Genomic DNA, 26,367 nt, shown 5'->3' with positions numbered 1-26,367 from the left:
GGAACAGAATTTCAGTGAGAGAGAGAGAAGATTTGAAGCCATTAACATACAGACAGCATTTGAAAACTTGAAAATGAATGACACCTCCTGTGGGGAATGCAGAGTGGGAAGGGAAGGAGACATAGAGGCAAACTATGGAGACCATCAATAAGGGATGGGATGAAGGACAGAAGAAGAGACTATAATTTTTTTAAAGGCAGAGAGACAGAGGAAGTATTAGGAAATATTAAAAGGGGATGAACAAAGAAATAGGGAAAGAGAAAACAAAAATAACTTGGCAAAGAAAGAAGGTGAGGACTGAAGAGAAAGGGGAAGTGTCATATTGAAGACGAATGACAGAAATGAAAGAGAGAAAGAAAGGAGAGGTGGCTCTGTCAGGCTGTGTCATAGTGCCACCCATATTGGCCTGGGAGGTCTCTCCAAAGCCCCAATGGTATAAGCTGTCCAACACGAATCTGGAGAAGGTGTGAAATTCAGGGTTCTTTTTGAGTATTCTTGCTGGTTGTATTAGTATGACAACTTGTTCAGATTGCGATGACTAATTTAATGTATCCATTTAGCTAGGCTGTGTGCCCAGTTCCTGCTCAAACACTAATTTTGATGTTGTAAAGGTATTTTTAGGTGTGATTAACATTTACAATCAACCCACTTTACGTAAAGCAGATTACCTTCCATAGCATCGGTGGGCCTCACGCAATCATTTGAAGGCTTTAAGAGCAAAGACTGAGGCTTCCCAAAGAAGAAGGAATTCTGCCTCAAGTTTGCAACACAGAAACCCTACATGTGTTTCCAGCCTGATAGCATGCCTGGCAGATTTTGGACTCAAGTTTGCCCCATCAACTCAACTTGAATTTGCGATTTGCCGGCCTGCCCGACAAGTTTCAAGCTTGCCAGCCCCAACCTTACAAGCCAATTCCTTAAAATAAACCTCTCTCTATCTCAATGTATCATATTAATATTATTAATTACATTATTAGTATAATTAAAATATTTATTATTTAATTAATATTAACAAGTATAATTTGTAAAATTAATATACACTACATTAATATAATGTATTAAGATATCATATTTTACATATAGAGATATATGTCAATCTCAAGGTATCTTAATGTATTACATTAACATGTTTTAATATTATATATTGATATAATACTTACATAATAAATAACATATTAATGTTATATATTACATAATATATAACATGTTATAGACTATATGAAGGTATTTAAAAATGTATATATATATCGGGGGTGCCCTCTGCATATACACACAGAAAGAAACAATAGGATATCTATCTATCTATCTATCTATCTATCTATCTATCTATCTATCATCCATCCATCCATCCATCCATCCATCCATCCATCCATCCATCTATGTAATCACCATTTCTGCTTCTCTGCAGAACAGAACCATTCTAGAACAGAACCAGTGTTTCAGTTAGTAGCTTTGTGTCTGTTTTCCCCACTAGGTTACAAACTCCTTTAAGTGCAGACTGCTTCTCATTCGTGTTTACATCCACATTATCTGGCAGATTTTAGGCAGGTGAGAAATAAGTAAAGAATCATAGATCAGTAAGATCTTCTTGACAGCAATGGGTTAAAAATGTCATATCTTTTTTTCTAATGAACACCATAGTTCTAGAATAGATCCAGTTTGGGGGCTGCTAATTAACAAGATAGCAAGCTATAGATCTGAGAAGAATTCATCCAGTGGAGGCACATACCACTGACACCAATGAAAATGCAATTACTCAGTGCTCGGTGACACATCAGGATTGTCTCTGACCACAGACTCAGCATGCAAGATGTGAGGCATGTCTTCAATTTCTTAAAATTTCATTAAATCTTATTCTGAGCCTTTATCTTGCTCGGTTCATGGAAAAGTCAATCACTTTCATTATGGGGTGATCTGTATCCCATACAGGTGATGGATAGATGCGGATGGGGTAGGACGTGCCAGCATCCTGACTGTGGATTGTGAGGTCTCCTGAGTTACGCCTGAGTGCAGCCTGCAGAGTTTCTCCAGGTACAGCAGCCCTTGGCCTCTGTTCTGTGCACTGTATAGGACATGGGGGTCTTGGCCTGGAACGCTGGTGCCTGGAGTTCAGCCTCCAAGGGCAGCTCAAGAAAGTGTGTCTTTTGCAGGTCTGCTGCCTTCCCTGAGCACCACCAGAAAGTGCACAGCTGTCCCCTCATATCTTTTTAATTTGTGGACAATGACATGTCCTCTTTTTTGTTGTCATCAAAAATGTTCCTAACATAATCTGAAAAGTCAACCTAAGGCTGTTTACTAAAAAAAAAAAAGAAGAGTGATTTTTAAGTAGCTCCGGCTTTCTGCCCAGAGAAAGATCTATAAGTACAGAAACACTAAAGTTACCTGCATATCAAGTGAGGTGAAAGGAAAACACAGCAAATGAAATCAATGTTTCGGAAGGTTGTTCTGCCATGGTAGATTTTTATTCAGCCATCAAAAGCTTCACTTACCTTACTGGTATTTTTCTGTTCGCAAGGAAACATAAGACCGCAACTGTAATATGAGTCATCAGGAAAGCAAATCCAATACCTAGGAGAGTCCATATGCCTAGAATTTCAAACCAATGAAAAAGATAAACAGGCAGTCAGAAATAGGAGAGACTCAAAAACCAAGTGATTGGTTTAGTCACAATGTCACCTACTATTTTGAGTGTAGGAGAAATCTGCAGTAGGCGGGTTAACTTTGATGTGGCATCGATTTCCTTTCCATTCTTGCCCACATCTGGAAATGAGATAAAACATGATAGAAAAAAAACAAAATATTTTAGCAGTATTGTCATGGAATAAAAGGATAAATGTCAATAAACAATGAGATACCAGAAATGTGGGTAATGTTGATAAGCAACCAAAAATGTTAAACCAAAGGAAAAACCAAATTAAATTTCCTTATTTTAAGATTATTGTGCAATATGATTTAAAAAAAAATATTTATCCCCTTCTTGACTTTATAAGGTGGGAACTTGGTTTTCACAGGCTCCTTTTATGTTTTCAAAAATGGACTTGCTTTTCACCAGTCTCCATGTTGCTTTGCTTTACTCATCATTTGTCTCAAAGCCAAACGCTAGCACATTTTTTCAATAGTGATCTGATTTAAGTTCTTTCATACACTGATAGAGAATACTCAATTTAGATTAACATAAATATAAATCAGAGAGCATATTTATTTTTTATTACCAAGTTCATAGATTTGGAATCAGGTTAATAATCTCACTAGAAGTATTAGGATTACCAATAGAATTTCATTACATTTGCTTTACTTGGGGACATACATGTTGAAACTTATAACGCTGGGAGCTTCCCCTGTGCTGTGGATGGTCTTCAGATAGTTCACAGATGGAGTCTCGCTTGGGCCTCCACAGGAGATGAGGTTTATTTCTAAGCAGTAAATGTGTCAGAATATTTCTGGTGGTACGTATTAGCGAATGGGTGTGAAAGTATGTGTACACATTCTTGTTTACCAGAAATAATAGGATACAAGAAAGGGTTAGTTGAATTTCCTGCCAAGTTCATGGTACATGCTACAAAATAGGATTAAAAAGTAGCTTTTGAATATGCGTGCTTAAAAGCTGTGTGTTAGAAGCAATGCTTCTTCAGCACACATTTGTTACAGCTTTTCTCAGTCTCTCTTTTGAATTTGAAAATTGGAATGCTCAATAGTAATTCCTTCACAAAAGCAATAACTCTGTTAAATATAAAAAAGCTGAGAGCTTCAAGGAGGTTCAAAAGAACGCTTTCTTTTCTTAGTAATGATTCTTTAAAAGGTACAAATTTAAGACAATTTGATCGTTTCAATGTCTCTGAAATTAAAATTAATTAGAATTGTTGAAGATAGGAGTTTTTGTTTTTTCATTCTCACAACATTTAGGATATATTTCTTGTCAGTCCTCATTTGACAGTGGACTCTAAATGTCAGTATTTCACATGTGCACACTCTGGTGTGGCCTAGAGATAGGGGACACTTTTTCATACTGGGTTAACTGGGCTCCTTTAGATTTGGAAAGTGCCACTTCACTGATCAGGACTATAGTAATCGTCACTTTAGACAAATTGTAGTTATTTCAATATGCCCATTAAGATCAGTTTCAGTAGACAGTATCTTGGGATACCAGTTAAAAAAATAATGGGGGAAAATCCAAACTACATGGAAAAACAGTATGAAAGTTATCTATCCATTATCTATCTTTCTGTTTATCCATCTTCTCTCTATTTATCTTCATATATGTATTTATATATTGTATAAATACTATACTATATATAGCATATATACATAGTATATATACATATATATATAGTGTATATACACATACATAGAAAAAGTATATATACATATATTGTACATATATACGTATCTCCTGGTAATGAACAAATAAGAGTATTAAGTGAACTTTTATTTTGACAATCTTTTACTAAAAAATATTTTTCAAAGTATACTGAAAAAAATTTTGATGTTAATTTTACAAAAATAGGTATAGATACTATGGATGAAAGTAAAAATAAAGACAGGCAATTTGTTTTTAGACTGATACAAGTTTACCTATAAAAATAACAATGTACAACCTTCTTTCTAATAGATACCTAAGTACATATCACTGAATTTTTATTTATTTATTTATTTTACTAAAGAAAGATTATATTAAAGAATAGATCAAAGTGGTACAATGTTATCAACTAACATGAGAAAAGTAATAGAAAGGAATGTACTTTCAGGACCAAAATTACTTTCAAAGTATGCTGAAATTTTGTCATTTTTGGCTAAGAAAATTTTGAATTTAAGAAATATGAATGAAATTTTGAGTTAGACATTTATACTACAAAATTCTTCTAAAGTTGATTATTTTAGAGGAAACTTAGTATACTACCCAAAAAGTTTCCACTTAAATATATTTTGTGTATCAGTTTGCCATCTTGAAACCAAATGTTTTCTATACATGTTATCAAGAGGGCTTATCATCTGTGAATTTTAATAGACATAAATTAATTTTGAAATATGAATAGAAATTACTGAAAGCTAAAAATTAGACAGTGAAATCTATGGTTCAAAATAATTCCAGTCAACAAATCTGAATATAAATGAACAAATTGTTCCTTGCAATCTCTAAAGTGATTCCCAAACCATAATTTCCTTCTCATTTAATGTTTATCAGATTGAAATAATACGTGCTTAAAGTAATAAGTGAAATTATACACAAATATATGTTAAAACACAGCCCTTCATCTTCATATCCAATTTCATCCACCTGATGTAACTAATATAACAGCTAAATATGTCTTCCATTCCTTCCACCTTCTCATAGAACACGCACACACACACACACACACACACACACACACACAAACACACACACACTTATGTATATATGGGTTATGTGTGTTTACTGTAATAGAAGCATCTACATGTCTCTGTAACTAACTGGCTTTTGCTTTCAACAATGCATCATGGAATTCCGTAAGGTCAGCTGTCTACAATAACCCATACAGACATTTAATTTCGAAAAATTATCATATCATGTATACATTTTTCAGTTTAATCTTTTTCTTATCGCCTTCTTCCTTCTCCTTCATCCCTCTCCACAAAGGAGAAACATTTGTTGGGTTGCAGAAAGAAGCAAGTAAGAATATTTAACGTACATTTTCATCTTTCTTTGTCTTATTAAACCAGGTCTGTGGATAATTCAATGTTCAAAGTATTTTTTGCAGTCTGAGCTCTAGACACCATTAAATTGGGAGAATAGATGAGCTATAGAGTGGAATTCAGTGTGCTCTGGCTAGGCAGATGCCAACCAGCAAAGACCAGTCCTAGTGGGGCACCCTAGGTAGAGCTGTGGGGAGCTGGGTGGTTGTTATAGTGGGATGGGTGCTGGGAGGGCTGCATAATTGTCTGATGCCAAGAATAAAATGCCTAAAAGAATGGGACAATGAAATTCATTTTATCTGCTTGACAATTAATGAAGGAGTAGAACAGCCCTTACTAGGTCATCTCTTAGCTATTTTGTGACTAAACAAGACTGAATACAATTGTGATTTTTACCTCTTATATAATCCAAAAGGATACATAAAGACCATAAGCATTATATAATACTATGCTAAGTAAGATACCGCAATCCAAATTAGAAAGCTTGTTTGTTCTGTTTTAATGTCAAGAAGAAAGAAAATAAATGTTAGAGGTGATGTAATTATTTTGGAGGTCTTGTGTTTTCATAGTGAGTCAGAATCAGTTTAACCAATAAAATTAACTGTTAAGCTGGACAAAAGGGAAGAAAATTACTTTTTTTTCCAGAAAGTACCCAAAAGCAAAATGCATATGAGGAAAATCTGATTTATTTTGAGCTAATATGGGGCTGTCATTTTGTTACTTATTTCATATACCTAATGAGTATAAACCTTATTTTTGTAACTATGGAAGTTCAAACCACTATCCAATTACAGTGCATGTAATTAATGTCTCCCTTGAATTCATTCAACCACCGGGCTTTCCCTCTTTCCTCCATCACACGGTAAGCATTTCTATGATTTTGTTGAGATTGAATTCCAGCCTAATCTCTAGGGTTATCTTGTTCTCCTTGGTATAGAGTTTTGTCTCAAGACCCTGTTTATTAACACACAACATTCCTAATCAACGGGTTGGTTCATACGAGTGCATGGAAATCAGTTTGTCCAGTACAACTTTTGTCACTATGGGGAACATTTTGATGGATATTTGTGGTAAGAGACTACTTTCTCTGACTCTGATGTGGAAAAGGAAGCATGGAGCCCTCTAAGCTACCACTTTACTACAGAAGCCAGCCTGAAGATAAAATCGGAAGACAGAGCCTATGAAATCATTGAAAAACGGAGGAACAACCTTGATGGTATTGCTAACTTCTCCATCAGTTCATGTTCCAAGCCTAGTCTGCATTCAGACTCTTCAATTACACAAGCCAATAAATTCTTTCATCATTTGAGCTGCTTGAATTGGGTCTTCTATTACTAGAACACACACACAACTTTAGTTTTCCTACTCTTCCATTTTGAACCCTAAGTTCTCTTCATTAAATCAATGATCCCTTATTCATAAAATATGTATTGAATGTCTACTATGTACAAGAAAACTCTACTAGATATATAAAGGATGGACAAGACACGTGTGAGAATTTGTAGGAGTAGAAACTTAAAGAGGAAACAAAAGACACATTATAAAAAATAACTGAGATACAAAGTAGAAATAAAATATGTGAAAGATAATAAAGGTAAAGAAAAGTGCTAAAGGAGAGGATGAAAGAATTCCTTCAAGAATCTTTATTTTCCCAGGTCTAGAAAGTGAAAAATGTGCGATCTCAAGTATACATTTATGGAACAGGTGATATAATTAAATATTACTGTAATTTTGATATAGTTAAATATCACCTGTCCCATAAATGTATAGTTGAGATTGCACATTTTACATATTAAATATTTATTCCAAAGAATGAAGTCTTTATCTATATGCATTATATAACAATGTTTCAGAAAAACTGGTCATCCAAGAATATAAAAATCATCTATAATTGGTGAGGTCTGGAGAGATGTGTTCAAATGTAAGTTGTTATTGTGATCCTAAATTAACCTCTAGTTTTCCAAATTCTTTATTACACTGTATTTCCTCAACCATACTTACTGTAATTTTGCACTTTTTAAGGATGTAGAAGGAAAATCCCTTCAGAAGCAGCATGTATTTTAAATATATTTCAGATTAGATTTATAAGTTAGCATTGTAGCAGTAGACTTGTTTTTCTATTTATTAGGTGTTTTTATAGCAACATGTTATGATTATTAAATTCATGTATATAATTTTAGTTTATAGGAGCCAGCATCATTCTACATTTACATTCCATGCTTCAGAAAACTGCAATATATAAAGCCCAATAGGAATTCCAATTGAATACCTGCTATGTGCTGAAACTCAATGATATTCTAAATGCTGTAATATAGGATTTATAATACAGTAATGTTACAGAATAGAAATTATTTCCCCATTTCATAGTTAAAGAAATAAAGGCACAGTGGGGTTGAACAGTAAGTCACCCGGGGGCACATTCTGAATGAGATTTTAAACTATATCTCTTTGTCTCTTCAGGCAATGCTCTGTTCAGTAAATGGTTTTGCTTCCCATTGTTTTCCCAAAGTTGGAGTATAGATTCTTATAAAGGTAGTTAACGTTATAATTTTTATCTGTTAGGAGAGCACCACTAGGAGAAATTTCTGGTCTTAATGACCTGAAAATGTCCATTTATCACATTAGGTTTTGTCTGGGAAACATCTCTGTGTGTTGACAAGGCAGATATGGTACTAGGAAAAGATTAGTCAGGGCACCTGAATTTGAGGCTAAACTTTGCCACTTTCTAGCTATGTGGCTTCAGGAGTCAAATGACATCAGTTTCCTGTTATAAACAGTAAGAATTACAACTCGCCACACAGAATGTGTGCGAGAATTAAATAAAACAATGCATATGAAAGTACATTGTAGACTGTGAAGTGTTATCTATACCAAGCTCTTCCATACGCAGTCTTTTGCCTTCTGGTATAAACCACGGTCCTGACTATTCCCTGCTGACCTTGTGCCCTTGGGCCCTCCAGGGAGCTGGTATCTCACAACTGCCCTGTCTCCCGTCCTCACATGAGCTTTGGTTAAAACTTATGAAGCAGCAAACAGCCATTGCCACAGCTTGTTTTTTATGGCTTATTAATGACACTATTTTAAAAAACATTTTTACATATGAATATGCCTGGAGGTCCTTGATCCAGTTGCACAGGTAGGGGAAGGAAAAGCAGGTGAAGATGCTCAGTGTCTTCAATGAACATCCCCTCCGCCACACGGTCCAAGGTTTCTACCCACTGGAAGTACAAACTCCAAGTGGGGAGAGGGTGGTGCTGTCCCTACTCAGCAGGGCTCTGACCAAGTGTGTTCAGGGCTGTGTGCCGAGCCTGTGCCAGCAGGAGAACAGGGCAATGGAGGTGAGCCCTTAACAAGCCATCCTTATTGTCATGGGTGAATTCATTTAACAGAAAATGAGAAAGCCAGAGAAGCCATTAAATAGTCTCTGAGCCACAAAGCACTGGAATTCCACATTGAGTACTGGTGATTAATTTGCTTGGACTAATTTCCTCCATGACTAATTAACTCCAACATATTTTGTAAAATTTAGAAGTATTAGGGAGAGTCCACCTGAAAGAGAAAGATAAGCGTCCCACTCCATCCCAAGCATAAGGGCCTGTTTTCTTAACACAAACAGGGGAAAGGGAAAAATGAAATATAATTAGACACCCTCATCCAGAGCCAACATCCTAATCTTTCCTAAATTCTAACAGGTTTTCTGCTATTAGCAGATTATAACCAAGGGGTTATGAAAGAACAACTTATTTCCAGGTATGCTTGGGAACACCCATTCATTACTCACTAACACCTGAAACAAAAACTCCTCCCATCCTTATTGTCATCGGTATGTTGGGCCCAGCTCATGTGTCTCATTGCCAGGAAAAAGGAATGAAGAGCCACACATTTTCTAAGCATGTCTTCATGGATTAATCTGGTGGGAATTGGCAGGGGTTTTTCTCTGTTTTTTTAAACACTTGGACTTCAAATAGGGCTAAAGTAACAAAAGGACAAATTAAGTGCTAATGCAGAGGCATGGTTATTTCATAAAAATGTTGAGATTTGCATATTCAAATTTAGAAGAGATTATAAATGTAAATTAGAGGACCAGATTCAGTACTTTTCACTGACTCGGGATAATGGGGAGAAGATATTTGATTGTATTTTTCCTAACAAATATAAAACTAAAGGAAATCTTTAATTCTGTTTTGTAATACAACATTTCAAGCACCAGAAAGAGATAGGAATTTTATTTGAAAAAAAGATGTATAGGTTAAATTTCAATTTCTACATTCCCATGTCCATTTCTCCACTCATCATCTTAACCATAGAAGTTCCATCTAAAAATATACCCCCAAATTGCCTCAGACATGCCTCCTCCTGCCCCATCCTACTTTGGCCACGTGACCAAATACCCTCATCTCTCTAGTACTGTCGCAGGCCCCTAACTGGATTTCCCGCCTCCAGACTGATGTCCCATAGTTAACTTCCCTGATTCAAACCCCTTATTACTTTCCCACGACTTCCAGATTCCTGCTCAGATGAAACGGTTTTACACAGAGGCTGTTTTCTGACGTGGCTCCTTGATGCCACAGCCGGTTTAATCTCAGTGCTCCTTTTCCTCTTACTGGAAGCCCTTCACAGATACACTCTTTCACATTTCTAAGACTCCCCAGGACACTTATTCTCAATGGCTGGAAGATGGCTTCACTTCTTCGCAATCTGGCTAACTCATATTTATCTGTGAAGACACAGACCACATAACTGCCTGACTTAAACATACCATCTTCGGCCCCGTAGGAAATCTGCATACTCCTATGACAGCACTTGGCACACACTATTGCAATGGTCTTTTTTCCTTATAAATCTTTTCTAGACTATAAATTTTTTGAAGGTAAGGATTATACCTGTTACACTCTCTTATGTTCCAATTAGTACAATTCTGCTTATAGGTATTTATTGAAACGATTTACTATCAGCACAATAATGGTAGTTAACAAATGGATACTGTATTACAGCTATCAAAACACTATTACTTTGTACATATATTATCCCATTTAATCATTTTAACAGTCATTCACAATTTAGTACCCATCAGAATCACGTGGAAGGTTTGTCAATAGATTGCTGGGCTCATCCCCAGAGTTTCTGATTCAGTACATCTGGGGTGACCCCAGAATTTCATTTCTAACCATTTCTCAGGTGATGCTGATTCCGCAGGTCTGGGGCTACACTTTGAGAATCAGTGCCTTAGGATATCCCTTTGAGGTTGTGTTATCATTCCCAATCTACGTAGAGCAAACTGACACCCAGAGAGCAACGGCTTTGTCCATGGTGAATTCAGGTTCTCAGAACTGATTAGCTTGTGTTCTTGTCATTGTATCTAGGAATGAATATCTGTGAAGTACTATATTCCAATTCCTCACTGAAGCTGTTTTTATTATCAGATTCTGTCTTTAGGGGATGAGCATTTTAAAATGCAAATCACATGCTCCTGCCTGACTTTTATTGCAAGTTCCACTTGAATTGGTAGTCAGGTTGGATGGAATTGTAAATGTAGGAAGGAAGCACATTCATAAGTTATGTCAAATTATTACAGCACCGTAGAAGCAACTTTAATTACTTCAGAGTATAAACAAAGCAGATAAAAATGTTCTTCTTTTTCCCTTCTGTTCAAACACGGTGGTGTGCTGTTGTAGCTGATGTGATACTTAATAAAATAAAATAAATAAAATTCCTAAAGTTGATGTTTTGAGTTTTCCATTTCTGATTTTTTTCTAATTGTTATGAAGTGATTTTCCCTGGAATTGGATGGGAAAAAAAAAAGAAGTAGCAAGGAAACTAAATAATTGACAAACTGGATAGTTAAAAATGGGCTGTGAGTCAATAGAAACTAGTCTTCTTCTAACAAGAAGAAGGTAAAGGCATTTTTTACAGTACAAGTAAGACTAGGCTTTCAAAATTTTTGTTGTTATCATATGACGGATGAAAGAATTTTCCTTGAAAACACAGGTTCTGACCTCTTAATTCCAGCAAGACCTTATTCATGTTTTCTCTCCTTCACATTAAAATACCCACGAAAACATATGTAAGCATGAAATGGTAAGGCTGCAAATGAGAGAGAACAAGCACTGAACAGCTGGGATCTGGAAGGAACTTCCTCATCAGGGTGCCCCCAAAAGCCACAGTGAGAATCCATGGGTGTCTACGCCCCATTTTGACCTTTGGCAAAGTAGCAAGGCCCTTTACTGGCTTAATACAAAACAGGGAACCTTCTAATGATTTTCTATCAGATTGAAAAAAATGTCTAAACTTTGCACTCTTTCTCAGTGAGTAATTACTGAGTGTTTGTATTTGCTGGGACTTGTTCAAGGAGCATCAATGTCTGTCAGACCATTTGCTCTCTGGCCTCCAAACTCACTCCCTTGCAATATGGCAGTGCCCTTCCCTAAACACACTAAGCTTGTTTTTGTCTCACCAACTTCATGTTTCCTACTTTTTCTGACAGGGAAGCAGTTTGCCAAAATCTTGGGATAGCTTGTATTTCCATAGAATTGTGATCTTAGTTAAAGTTACACCCTTTCAGAGAGGCCTTAATCAACAAGTCTTCTAAGATTCACCACTGCTAGCATCTGTCTCCATTCGTTTCTAGCAATTGGCTCACCCAAATGATTTGACTTCATTGCATTTGTTACTACTGAAATTCTGTGCAGACATGAACACACATGCATATAGGTATGTATAAACATTAATATACAAATATACGAGGTCTACCAATTAAGTTCGCGAACTTGTTGCAAGGATATTACTAACCTTTTTTGACATCAGAGGGACTATTCATTATGAATTTGTACCAACTGGACAAACGGCTAACCAAGTTTACTATCTGGAAGTGCTGAAAAGCCAGCGTGAAAAAGTTAGACGACTTGAACTTTTCACCAGCAATTCATGGCTCCTGCATCACGACAATGCACCAGCTCACATGACACTGTCTGTGAGGGAATTTTTAGCCAGTAAACAAACAACTGTGTTGGAACACCCTCCCTACTCACCTGATCTGGCCTCCAATGACTTCTTTCTTTATTCGAAGATAAAGGAAATCGTGAAAGGAAGACATTTTGATGACATTTAGGACATCACGGGTATTATGATGACAGCTCTGATGGCCATTCCAGAAAAAGAGTTCCAAATTGCTTTGAAGGGTGGACTAGGCGCTGGCATCGGTACATAGCTTCCCAAGGGGAGTACTTCGAAGGTGACCATAGTGATAATCAGTAATGAGGTATGTAGCACTTTTTCTTTTAAGTTCGTGAACTTAATTGTCATTCCTCGTATATAGATTATGTATAATGTACATAAAATAAATTTACTTATGTATTATGTGTATTTTTACACATATATTAAACTATATGAATGAAACTTGAGAAAGTCAATGAAATGAATAATTTTGCAATAACATAAATTACAATATTAATGTAAGCAGTAGAAATCCAGAATAGTTCAGTAACACATATAATATTGAAAAATGCTTCAAGACCAGACTAGTTTGCTGTTTTGGTCTTTCCAAGTTTCAAGAAAAGGTAATTCTCATGCTATCCATGATGTTTCAGAAAACAAAAAAAATATTCAATTTACTTCAGGAGCTAATATTTGCCTAATAACAGAACCTCAAAAAGCATTATGTACAGATGAAAACCACGAAACAATGTCACTTATAGATACCAAAATCCTCCATACTTTCCCAGCACACTGACTACAAGAGTATACTGTGCTGTAGGATTTCGTAAAACCTGCCTCTTCCCTCCATATGCAGTTAAAATCCAGGAGGAAAAGGCAAACCAAACTGTATATGGAGCAGAAGGCCTTGTGGGAGAGAAATAAAATTATAAGTAGAAAAATCTATAGTTCTAAATTATCAACAGATTCCCTCCAGGAATACTCTACCTGTAAATCACTGTAGTGATGAATTTTCTTAAGTTCTTAATGAATAAATAACCATTAAGTTATATAAACTCTTCTAAACATATAAAATGGGTAATAACAATGAAAAATACGTTGTTCTTAACAAATCATTCTCTAATATATTCCCTGGCCTAGATCAGTGTATTGTTGATTTCTCTCAAATATCTAATAAACAGATAATTCCCAGATTACATATATCCTTCTAAATATATGAAATGATTAAGATAAACTAATTTGTTTCATAAAGCTACATCTAAATCAACCCACATAATCATAGATCAGTTTCACTCAAAGATGTGCAAAAATCTCACAATAAAATACAGGAAAAAATTTTCTATTAGGGAGTCTAAACAGCAGACAGTTGTATTTTTTTTAAAAATATATACACATATGTATAGATAGATAGATAGATAGATAGATAGATAGATAGATATGCATATATTTCCATTGTTTATACATCTCTCTTGCTAGATTACGTGGTGATCTCTTACAGCCTCACACCCTTGGACAAAATGAAGATGGTCCCTAATGTGCCACACGTGGTGCTGATGGTACCCTAGACGACTGGCTGCAGTTGGCACAGAGGAGGGCTCTCTGGAATAAGAATAGGGAGCTGTAGCCAGCAATGGAAGAAAAATGACTCTGTTAGGGGTTATTTCACGTTTTAAAAATGTGACATATTTAAAAAATACGAGGTCATTAACCACCTGCACTGGGATACTATAGGTGCACAGGGGGAGAGAGAACTTGGGGGGGGGGAAAGAAAAAAGACAAGGAAAGAGCCAGCCAATGATGCTGATGTATGTTTATGAAAGGTTACCTTAAGTTCTCCTTAGGTGTCAGCTGTTTCTGTTACAATAAACCCTGATTGATGATTTTAGCACACCCCATCTATAGAGCAACGTTTCCCATTAAAAAATGTACACAGTTTTAATTATTTCTGAGCACTTCACCACAGGAAATACATATGCTCTGAAATTCAGAATTTTAGGCAATGAGAACTGACACATAGCACGTATTAGTTGTGTTTGTTAAATATTTAGCTATTTTTGCAGCATGTTATATACATATATATAATGTAAAAACAGATTGTGCAAAAATCATGATATTCATATTTTCATTTGCTTCACATCACATATTTATAGTAAATCAAAGGGTTTTTTTTAAGCATAGATTTTAAAAAATTCATTCAAGTAATTGTCACACTGTATGTTCCATATTATGTACTGCACATTATGTACTAAAACATCTTCTAAAAATATCATTGTGGCCTTTTGAAATAAGATTTTATACTTGATTCATTTGTTTAAAAATGTTTATTGAGTGCCAGGTGCTAAATGCTAAGTGTTGAGATTGCCATACAGAAGACAAAGCCCTGACATCATGAAGTGAACATTTTACTGAGGGAGGGGGATGTGGGGAAAGACAATAAACAAATATCTAAGTAACCATGTCTATGGTCGAATCACAGAGACTGTCATGTCAATGGAAAGACCAAACTGGAGACTGTGGCTGTGGAGAACACTTTTGAGAAGTTTTATGATGGAGTGGAGAAAATGAAATTGTTGGGAGCAGGAACAGACAGTGGGAATGAGTGAGAGTTGCATGTTTTTAAAAGTATAGCTACAAGAGCATGCTTGTCAATAATTCAGGAGATGAGGAGAGGCTGGTGTCTGACAGACAGAAGGGGTGACAGAGGAGAGGAGGAATTCTCAGGAAGAGGAGAAGGAACAGATTCCAGAGCCCACGAAGGAACAGGGACTCTTCTGAGAGAAGACATGGAACATGAGAATGGATTATTGCTGTTGGAATGACTTGGGAACTCTCTAATGATGAGTCTTCTAAAGAAATTTAAGGGTAAGTAATTGGCAGAGATGGTACTGTGGGGTGGGGGGCTTGAGGTGAAGAGAAGAGACCATAAAATTGGCATGATTTCTGACTCAGAAATCACTCAAACTAAATACATGCAACAGCATTTTCTTGCAATCCTGAGTGCCCATTTGAGATCATAAATTGTGTGTGTGTGTGTGTGTGTGTGTGTGTGTGTGTATGCATGTGAACAGGGGGCATTTTGCTATATTCATATTTTCATTACAGTATTGCATTCATGTTGTTTAAAAACTCAAGGTGTACTTACACTTCTAGGACAAATACTCCTGATTTCCTTAACTGTTTCTTCTGGTGTGAACCTCCATTTTTATTAATAACATACAATGTGGGATTTTTTTGATTTGTCTATTTTATTGTTACAGCTAAAAATTTCACTGCATTAAATAAGTAGCAGCCCCTTACTGCCACTTAGAGGCCTCCCTCCACCATTCAATGCAATTAAATCAATATTCAGAGTTTATAATATTATTTCTACATAAATATTACTGTTTACTGCTGAGCCAACAATATACAAAGATTCACCATCCATTTACTTTATTTGCTTTTCTTCCCCTGGAGTTAGTTTTTCAATTTATTTTCATTTGTTCTGTTTTCTATGTTTTGTGGCTCATTCTTAAACTCTCCAACATCTCAATACAATTTTACACCAGATTAAAACGTCAGATTCTCAGTCTTTTTTGGGGGACATCCCAAGGCTCCTCTTTGGGCCAACCTGGACTGCTTGTTCTCTCGCTGTTCTTTGAGAATTTCTAGGACTTCTTTTCAATGTCAGCCCTGTTTCCTAGATCCCATGTCATCCTCTTCCTATGTTTCCTCCAAGCTTTGCTAGGGCAAAAGTGTGCGTGGGATGTTACATTTTTGAGATCTTTTGTTTGAAATGCCACACTCAAAATTAATTTTCAGTTTGGTTGACTTTGGAACTCAGGTTTGAAAATCATGTAATCTAATAAGCCAGAAGATTTATTATCTTCTAGTTCCCAGTATTTCTCTGATATAGTCCTCATTTTTTTTTTTTCTTTTTGTATGTGAACTGTTACATTCACAGATTCTGTCGTCATCCCAGGTTTTCTGCAATTTCCCCGTGGAGGGCCTTTGTATGGTTCTTTTTTCATTCACTGTACCTGACACTTCATCAATCTGGCAAGGTTTTTGCGTTATTTCTTTTGATAACTTTCTCCCTGCTCTCTTTACTCTGTTCTTTCTTTCTGGAACTCTTATTATTTGGACATTAAGCCTCCTGAGCTGATCCTTAAATTTTCTTACTTTTATCGCATACTTTCCTTGTCTTTATATTCTTTTTTTTTTTTTTTTTGAGAATTCTCTGATTTTATCTTCCAACACTTTTTATTAACATTTACACTTTTTGAGTGTTACCTTTTAAATATCCTAAAGTTGTTTTTTTCTCTAATCATTTCTTTTTCATGGACTTTTCCTAACTTTCTGAGCACATTAAGTATAATTAAACATTTTCCCTCAGCTCCCCACATTGTTTCTGTTTCATTTGAGTTCTATTTTTCTACTTGAATCTGTTGATTTATTAGTCTTATCTGTCTTTCATATTAGTGGCTTCCTTCCACATTTGGTGATTCCTATTGTTCTAAGTAAAGCCCCACAAAGGTGATCACTGGGTCTCTGGCATGGGCTGGACTGGTAGACTAATGGGCTACATTTTAAGGCAACGAGGTTCCTTTGCTTGGTGCTTCCTTATTATAGAATTTGTAGGTCTTTATTCTGGTGTCATTCAGCCTCTCCACTGAGAGAGATTTCAAGCTTTCACTGTGTGTTGGGAGTGGGAGTTTGGCATGGGGAAGATATAATAAGATTAACTGCTAAGAGCTGGGGAGGAAAAGGAAAGCAGGGTTTTCACCATGAAACAAATAGGCAATTTTTGGAGTAGCACCTCCCGGCTGCCCTCTGCTGATCCTGCCCTTCTTTTATCTAGTGTCTTAGGTACAATTTCTCCGGAGAACAGATCTCCTGAATGGGCGGGTGTCATTGAGGGGTTGGATATCTCAGACCTCCTTACAGCTTTCAACAAATTATTTTTACAACATAGTGTTCCATTCTGCCACTGGGGTACTCAGAGCCCCTAACTACTGGGTCTTCTAGGGTGATGCAGAGGGAATGCACTGCACCTCATTGGAAGTCCCTCCTGTAGGTGCTTAGATTTCAGCTTGGTCCACTCAGATAAGTCATCTTATCTTCTAAAATGTTATCACCTTCTCTTGTTCTTTGTTGTCTATTCTTCATTGCTTTGCCCTTGTAGATTTATACGGTTTTTATTCTTTGTTGTTTTTGCTATTTTGGGGGGTCTGGAAAAGGAGACTGGTTAAATATGTATGATCAACCTGCCAGCTTTTATAATTTGCTTCATTTATATTTACTTGCTGTGGTATAATTCATAGAAAGGACTGGTAGTTGGGTTCATTCAAAAGTGGAGTTTTCCCCAATAGATACACAGAGAAACATGAAAGGGAGTTAATAATATTATCAAAATAATACTTTCAATAATAGAACATGTAATTTAAGCTCAGTAAGAACAGAAGTAAAGACATGAACAAGATGATGATGAATGTAAACACTAGTTTGGGGTCAACAATTTGGGAATCTGAATAATAACAGAGAATATCTCAATGAATATACCAGATAGATTACATGGTCTGGAAGTATAGGGCACTGCAATCAGAAAGAGTGATATCTGAAATCTAAATAATATAACTGGGGCAATCCCTCTCCTGGGTATCTACCCCAGAAATCTGAAAACATTTATCCATAAAGACATATGTGCTCCAACGTTCATTGCAGCTTTATTTACAGTGGCCAAGACATGGAAACAACCAAAGTGTCCTTCGATAGATGAATGGATAAAGAAGTTGTGGTATAGATACACAATGGAATACTATTCCACCATAAGAAAAGATGAAATAGTACTATTTGCGACAACATAGATGGATCTTGAGATTATAATGTTAAGCAAAATAAGTCAGACAGTAAAAGTAGAGAATCATATGATTTCACTGATATGTGGTATATAAAACTGAAAACAACAAAAGAACAAGATAAACAAATGAAGAAACAAAAACTCATACAGACAGACAATAGTTTAGGGGTTACCAGAGGGTAAGCGGGGAGGGCAGTGGTAGATGAGGGTAGAGGAGATCAAATGTATGGTGATGGAAAGAGAACTGACTCTGGGTGGTGAACACACAATGGGATTTATAGATGATGTAATACAGAATTGTACACCTGAAATCCATGTAACTTTACTAACAATCGTCACCCCAATAAACTTTAATTAAAAATAATAATAACGTAGCTGGAGGTGGTGATGATGTCTGGAATGTGACCATAAGAACAAACAGATCTGCAAAGGTAGAAGAAAAGCTAACTGGGGAGAAGTCAGAGAATGGAAAGGACCAAGAGTATTACAGAAGAACAATCATAGATGCTTAGGTCACTAAGAATGATGACAGGAATTGAAAAGAATATAGCTGAAAGCCCAGATCAATAAATGCGAGAAGTCAGGTGCCAGCAACAATGAGGATCAGCAAACAGTACAGCCAGATAGCGCAGTTCTCAAGGGACAGCCTGTATTCTGTCTGCTATGGCAAGGAGGTAAAGGAAACCACTCTAAACGATGCTGAGGCAATGGGAAAGTCTGTTGACCACACATCTGGAGAAAGGGAGACAGAAGGAAAGAGTCTGGGAAAATGGAGAGAGCTGGGGGATTGATATAGATTAGCATAGATAGTTTTTAAAATGAGATTCAAAATCCTTGGTCATAACAGATGTGCAAAAAAGAAAAATGTAAAAAAGTTAAAGTTTCAGCTAAGGCACGGGATGCCTACACTTCAGTAGGATCAGGGCAGCTGCTCCATTCGGTGGTGTAAGAAACTGTGAGGTTTTGGGAGAAGGGAATAATATAATCAATCCTAAATAGGTGCCTGTTTTTCTACCAAGAGTCTCACTAACAGCCTTTGGATTAAGTCTAAATGCTCAGTGATATGTGAATAAAATATTATTTAAAAATATTTTTTAATGAAATGCAAAAATGTTTACAATAAAATGGAAAGTACAAAAAAACCCCACTCTGATAATAAGCAGACACTACGTTCATAATTTTAAAAGGAAAGATACATCAAAATATTAATTTTGATTATTTCTGTGGTTTTCTCTTTGACGCACTTCTGAATTTAAAAATTTTCTACAATAAATATATTAAAATATTACTTTTTACAAGAAGGAAATAAAAATCATTAAAAATACATCATAATTCCATGAATTTGATCTTTTCTTTCTTTTTTTAAATTAAAGTTTATTGGGGTGACAATTGTTAGTAAAGTTACATAGATTTCAGGTGTACAATTTTGTATTACATCATCTATAAATCCCATTGCGTGTAAATTTGATCTTTTCTTGTGCTTAGATGTGGGCTTATGTTTTTTTTTTGAAAGTTATTGTATGAAACCTTCAGGCTAATAAACAGTTCTCTCTGAGATATAAAAAAGACATGAGACTTTCATCCTAAAACTGAATCAATATTTTAAGCCAACGATTTCCAAACTGGACTCATCATTAGCATCAGTAAGAAATCTATTTAACAAAATAAAAAAGAGTGAGGGAGATCTTGTGGCTTTACCTGAGAATTACTGAAGTAAGGGATCTTTCTGATGATTAGACAGCATTTTGGAACTACTGTCATAAAACAATACGCAACAAAAATCATATTAGATCTGATTATTCATTAAACAAATGAGCAGATAAATTGGACCAGTCACCATATTTTTCCAGGCCAACTGGCTAAGGATCTCAGGAATGGGGGAACCCCCTAGGGATGAGTTCTCTGTTGCTTTTGTGTGTTTGTTTTTTCCTTGCTTCTTGTACATCCCTGCCAGGGCAGTAGGAAAGGCCGCAACCCATAAACACCCATAGGTATAGTCAATCAAAGCCTGCCCAACGCCTGCTCTCTCTATCCATAAAACTGGTCCAAGATGGCCCAGCAGAACAGAAACCTTCTAACCACACGACCTGGTGTCCAGACCAATCCAAGGGATGACACTGTGCCATTTCCCCATTGTAAAAGGTGAATTCTTCTGAACTGGTCTAAAAGCATCTTTTTCTCAGACTGAGAGTTTAAGAGGCGGTCTCCCTCAGGGTACGGGAAGCCCTGCAGGGACCACATAAAATCCTTACTATCGAACCTGGGTTCTGGTCTTTCTTCTGAGAGCCCATTAAGAGTCCTGCTCCAGGGCGCACACAGCTTAGCCAGGATCATTTTCCTCCTCTGTGGGCTAACACCCCCATGGTAGATGAGTAAGGGACTCTTCTCCTGACGGTTTTCACCCTGACTTTTTCTAGAGCCACCTAGTCACTTCCTCAACCCACTTATCTGCAAATTAAGGGCTATCACCTAGAGTTTTACAAGAATTTTGACTTGCTTTCTTTACCATTAGTGCTTTTGTGATGGAGGTGACTTGGGTGACAGGCAAAGCCTCACCTTGATGAACCACAATCAGGAATTACATTTTACTAAGTTATATATAGAACTGCACAAAATAGTGCTAAGTCACAAGCAGATGGAAATTTGAAAATCTGACTTTTCTTTTTCCTTGGATAACTGGATGACCTTGAGTAAATCATTTAAACTCGCAATACCTTCGTCTGGAAATATTCACAGTATACTCCTTAAGTCTCAGAAATGCTATGAATACACCATTGTTTCAGGAGTGGGAAAGTATTTTGAATTCTTCAAAAAGAATACTATTATATAAACTCAACAGTAATGTTTAATTTTGTTTAATAAAAAGTGATGATTAAAAGGATTATTTCTCTGTGTTTTCTTTTTTTCCTAAGAAATATTTTTTTATTAGTTTGAGGTGTACAAAACAATGTAATAGACATTTATCATTTATATCCCTCACACAGTGACAACCCCTCTCCCCCATCTACTATCCCTCTGACATCGCATACAGCCACTACATTTCCACTGTCTCTACTCCTAATGCTGTACTCCGCTTCTTGAAACTATATATATATATTTTTTTTTCCTTCTGAAGCCTGCTACTCTGAAATGTACTTGATGTGCCTTGTCACTCTCCTTCAAAAAGAAAGTAGGTAGAGATTCAATAAATACTTCCAGCTTAAAAGTCCTTTAATTTCCATTCAAGCCTTCATTGCGCTGTATGTACTTTGCTTCAAATAATTAGTTGATGTACATGTATTCAATTATAAATAGAATACAGTGCTGGTATTGAATAGTACCTAATAAATTGTAAATATATCCAGAGGGTGCCAAACGAATATATATACACATTTTAAGAAAGGAAAACTGTATTAAATTATAATATTCAATATATACTGATAACAACGGATGGATACAAGTCACGTTTGACTTCTGCAATTACAAGAGGTGCTCAGAGCGGTTACCATCAGTGTGCAGACACTTCTGATTACGGCGAACTACTGCTTGAGCAACGTTGACCAAAGTGTCCACTTTTATACATTTTTTTTTTGCATCCCTGGTATATATGTTAAAGGCTTGTCAAATTAATTTTTTTCTCCCTAAGACTTAGAATGGTAAATACTAATTACACTCTTTGTATTAGTTCATGATTGTATTAATAGATACTACATGTTTTTTGGGTACATTAAAAAAAAAGAAAGAAAGAAGGAATGGGTATGACACTGAACCCATTTGTATGTTAGAAAGTTAATTCAAAACCACCAATTTTCCATCAGAGGCACCTATTTTGTCTATCTTGGTGCAAGTCATGGTGTTTAATACATTTATCAATTTCTCACAATAGCAAATACGCTGTTTTCCTTGGTTTGTTCTCTGTGATTACATTGTTGTTAATATTAATCTGTCTTTTTTTTTTTATGGAAGAAAAATCCTTAAGTGTGTTAGGAATGATGACACGGAGTAACTGAAGTATCATTTACCACCGCCTCCTGCATGAAAACAAAAGAACCTTTCACTACTTCCTCCCCCGTGGAATCAAAAAGTTTACCAAGAAAGTCCAGTTGCAAAACAGTTCTTTAAAGAACTATGATCATTTTAGGCAATTAAGTCTCTCTTTCATGAAAATGTAGGGAAGTAGAAAAACCTTCTAGAATTAATGCAAATATTTTAATAGCATGCTATTTTGTTTGATTGGATGCTTATGGGAGAAAATGTTCAATACTTTCAAATGATTACAATTGCTGTGGGCTCTCAAAAGTAAAGCATACCAAAGAAAAACAAAACCAAACTGTTTTATTCACATGAAGAAAGGTGAAGGTAGCTTATTAAATGATTTGGGCATTTCAAAATGATACCTGACTACTGTACACATGCCTAGTAACCCGTTCTTCCATTTTCATGCACTCATAAAGCATAGATAACTTGTTAAGAGCGTGTTTTCCCTCCTAACCTCAAGGCCCATGAAGACAGCAGTGATGTGTCTTGTTCACTGCTTTATCTGCAACCTGGGACAAGAGGCATTCTGTGGTCATTCAGTACACATGTTTTGAATTAAACTGTGCTGAATGCTTATAACTTCCTGTACGAATACCTCTGCTGACCCAGAAAAAGAAGAAAACTCAGAAACCCCAAACTAAGATTGATAATCCACCTATTGCCAGAAACTGGGGACATTTCTTCAGATAACAAATAAGGCAGGTTATGACAAACACACCCAAGGCTCAGTATCTTGTAAATTCCTAATTTGTGCCTAGCAGACAACAAGGAGTTATTTTGTCACTGTCATGTGCTTTTATCTCTGTCTTTTCAATGGGGAACCCCTTCTCCCCACCAGAAAGCAACATGACCCAAATATATTGATTTGGGCACATTATGTCCTGTGAGATAAAGTCCCCACAGCTCAAGTCATGGAAAGTGGGGATGGAGTTAGGGAGAAAAACGTTACAATAACTCAGGCTGTGCATTGCATCTTACACAATTCAGTATCTGTTATCCATCAATTCAGTGGACCCAAGGCCCATTAGCAGGGATAGGAAATTCTCCACCTTAGCACCAAAGTATAGAGCTGAAAACAGGACAGCGTGTATCCATCAATATACTCACCATTTCATCCAAGATGGACTTCAAATCACCTGTGCATAGTGGGGCGGGGACATGGGAACCATATATACAGTTTATTGATCTCAATCCACAAGAAAAAATAAATATGCCACCTTAAAAATTATGTTAACCTATGTAACCATTGTCACCCCAATAAACTTCAATTAAAAAATTATGTTAGGAAAACTTGAAAGAAACATTATCCTAAAGATTCAGAGAACGACCTACTGTAAGAAGTGGCTTCTATGAAGCAGACAAATGGTGAAGAGAGGAGAAAACATAGATGAACAGAAATAAGGTAAAGACGGTTATGTAGAAATTTAAAACAACAGAGTTAAAAAAAAATGAAAATTAAATATATATGTTGGAGGTAAAGAACACGGAAATAGGCATTTCAAAAAATAGTCTGTTGATGAAGAGAAGAAACTTGAGACTCTCATCCAGTATGCAGAAGATAAAGATAATTACTTAATCTTTTTGTGCCTCAGTTTCCTCATCTGTAAAATACATAAACATAATAATATCGATCTCTTAACTCAATATGTCAAAATACTTATAATTGTATCTTGTATATATTAAACATTCTATGACTATTAGCTATTATTATCATAATCAAATATTTTATTAAGCCTCTAATATATGCAGGGCATGATACTGATTATTAGAAAAATGAAGGCTAATGCAACTGACATATTAATCAAAAATTAATTAAATGACTAGCAGAGTAAATATCAAAGGACTGAAATAGATAGGAAAGGGCTTCCCATCCAAAAACAACACCAATGTCTAAAGAGCAAAAAGTAGGAAAACACACAGATGAGTCATTTTTATGGTCAGTGTGGCAAACAGGCTGTTTTCTACTTTGCCAATTACAACACTTACAAGATATCAAACCATTTGCTTCCAAAGTCAACATCTGGCTCAACTGATTTTTCATTTCTTCTTTTAAAAAAAAAATCATGATTGTTTTTAATGTCAGCCCCCTAATCAAATCAGTGCAGCAATATGATGATTTTCAGAGGTAAATGACCAAGAGAGACCTAGGGTGTTTCTTAATTATGGCCAACATTACAGTGAAAAAATAAATGATATGAAACCAGAGACGGTGCCAAGTACCAGGGTAAACAGGAGCAAGTGATAAAAATCCACTCTGAAAGGGCCCTTGTTGCTCTCTGGTCCAAGTCGCTGCCCCATCCCCACTTGCATATCAGGAAACTGCCTCGTTGTGGTTATAACGCTCCCATCTCTCACAACTAAGTGTCTGGGCTGTTTGTACTCTAGTTTTGGTTGCGAACAGGCAAGAATATCAATGGTGTATGGTAAAGATCCTTGAAAACTCACCACACACAAAACAAGTTAGCACTACTATTTTGACTGTGCATGTGATTCTTAAATCTATTTTGATCTTGTGTAAAAAAATTGAATATCCCAATAGTTCACCTGAGTATCACAATACAGCACTCACACACTATCAGTGGGAGCTTAATCAACAAAATGAGCTGAGTACCATGAGAAAGGCAGAGCAGATATCCCAAGCATAACAGCTTCTTCTCTTTCAAAGCCTACCATCTATGTGATGCCTATATCTACATAATAGAATTTTCTAAGAACTTTGCTATGTAAAATACATTATTTTATTCAGTTCTCAGAATAGCCTTATGAAGCAGCCAAAGTAAACACTGCTAGCCCATTTTAAAGATGGAAAAATCAATGTTTATGGAATGGAAGTGACATAAGCAATAGTAGCAGAAGACAAGAAGTGTCCACGAAGCTCCTATTGAGGGGATCTTGGGGTTTTTCAATGATTTCTGACTTGTACAGTTTGGAATGAGTCATATATTAACCAATCATTGAATGTGTGTATATATAATCTGTAACATTTGATTCCTCTTTTTTTCCTAAAGTAAAACAACAAAAATAAGAACTATACTTTCCTCTGCTTGCAGTCATTTCTTGGTGCTTAGGCAGGGCATATCTTTCAGTAGGGATGCCAGACCACCAGATATGGAGGCCCCTGATGTGGACACTAGAATACCTTTCACTTGGTTTCTCTGAGGAAGCATCGCTGAACTCTGCATTCTTAAGGAAGAAAAATGAAGGCCTGAGGATTGTGTGGGAGAATGTACATTGTTAAGATGTGGAAGAATGGAATCCATTCAATGACAAATAAAAAGGCACTTACTACGAAAGCCAAATCAGTCAACAAAGCAAAAGCTGGGGCAGATGAGAGAGAAGGATTGGATTAGACGATGAAGGGTGGTTGAACAACTGTGACAGTACACCAAAATATAAAGGGTAATGAAATGAAAAGATTATGAGTGAATAAGGATAGCAGGTTTAACCTACAAATGGAGAAATTTGGTGATGGAAGGTAGTAGGTATACAAAAACATCACTAATCATTTTGGCCAACATTATTTGATCCATATCTATATCGGTAAACTATATTGATTCAGCAGCAACTATCCAACTAGATCTCATGAATTAAAAAAATAATCTGGAGAGATAGGTCACAATAGAATATGGTGTTTGTTGGCAGAGTGAGGAAAGCCAAATGAGTGACAAAGATTGAGGATGTCACAAAGAGAAGAGACCCAAAGGAAAAGGTTTCATGAAGACAAGTTCAGGAGCGGTACTGGGCAATCTGATCGACAGCCCTAAGGAACACGTGGTTGTTGCTGTAAAATCATCATTTCATTCATAAAGCAAATATGTAGCTTAGAAACAGTTCCTAGAATGCCAATTATCTATCTATTTGGGAAGTTTTTATAAAATTAGATGGAGGCTGTAGATAAACAAATGCAAAGG

General features: G+C 36.1%; 1 protein-coding gene across 1 annotated transcript in view; it reads right to left on the bottom strand.

The window, feature by feature from the left end:
- The window catches only part of MALRD1 (MAM and LDL receptor class A domain containing 1), a 541,690-nt gene that overhangs the window by 27,062 nt on the left and 488,261 nt on the right, over positions 1–26,367 (bottom strand). Inside the window, exons 37-38 of the mRNA XM_074324842.1 lie at positions 2,681–2,760; positions 2,490–2,586 (exon numbers count right to left, since the gene is read on the bottom strand). Coding sequence (XP_074180943.1) covers positions 2,490–2,586; positions 2,681–2,760 — 177 coding nt within the window. The remainder of the gene's footprint in view (positions 1–2,489; positions 2,587–2,680; positions 2,761–26,367) is intronic.

This window comes from Rhinolophus sinicus, linkage group LG02 (genome assembly GCF_036562045.2).
Source record: "Rhinolophus sinicus isolate RSC01 linkage group LG02, ASM3656204v1, whole genome shotgun sequence".
Lineage (NCBI taxonomy): Eukaryota > Metazoa > Chordata > Mammalia > Chiroptera > Rhinolophidae > Rhinolophus > Rhinolophus sinicus.
Note: the sequence above shows the minus strand (reverse complement) of the source record. Positions and strands in the feature narration are given on the sequence as shown.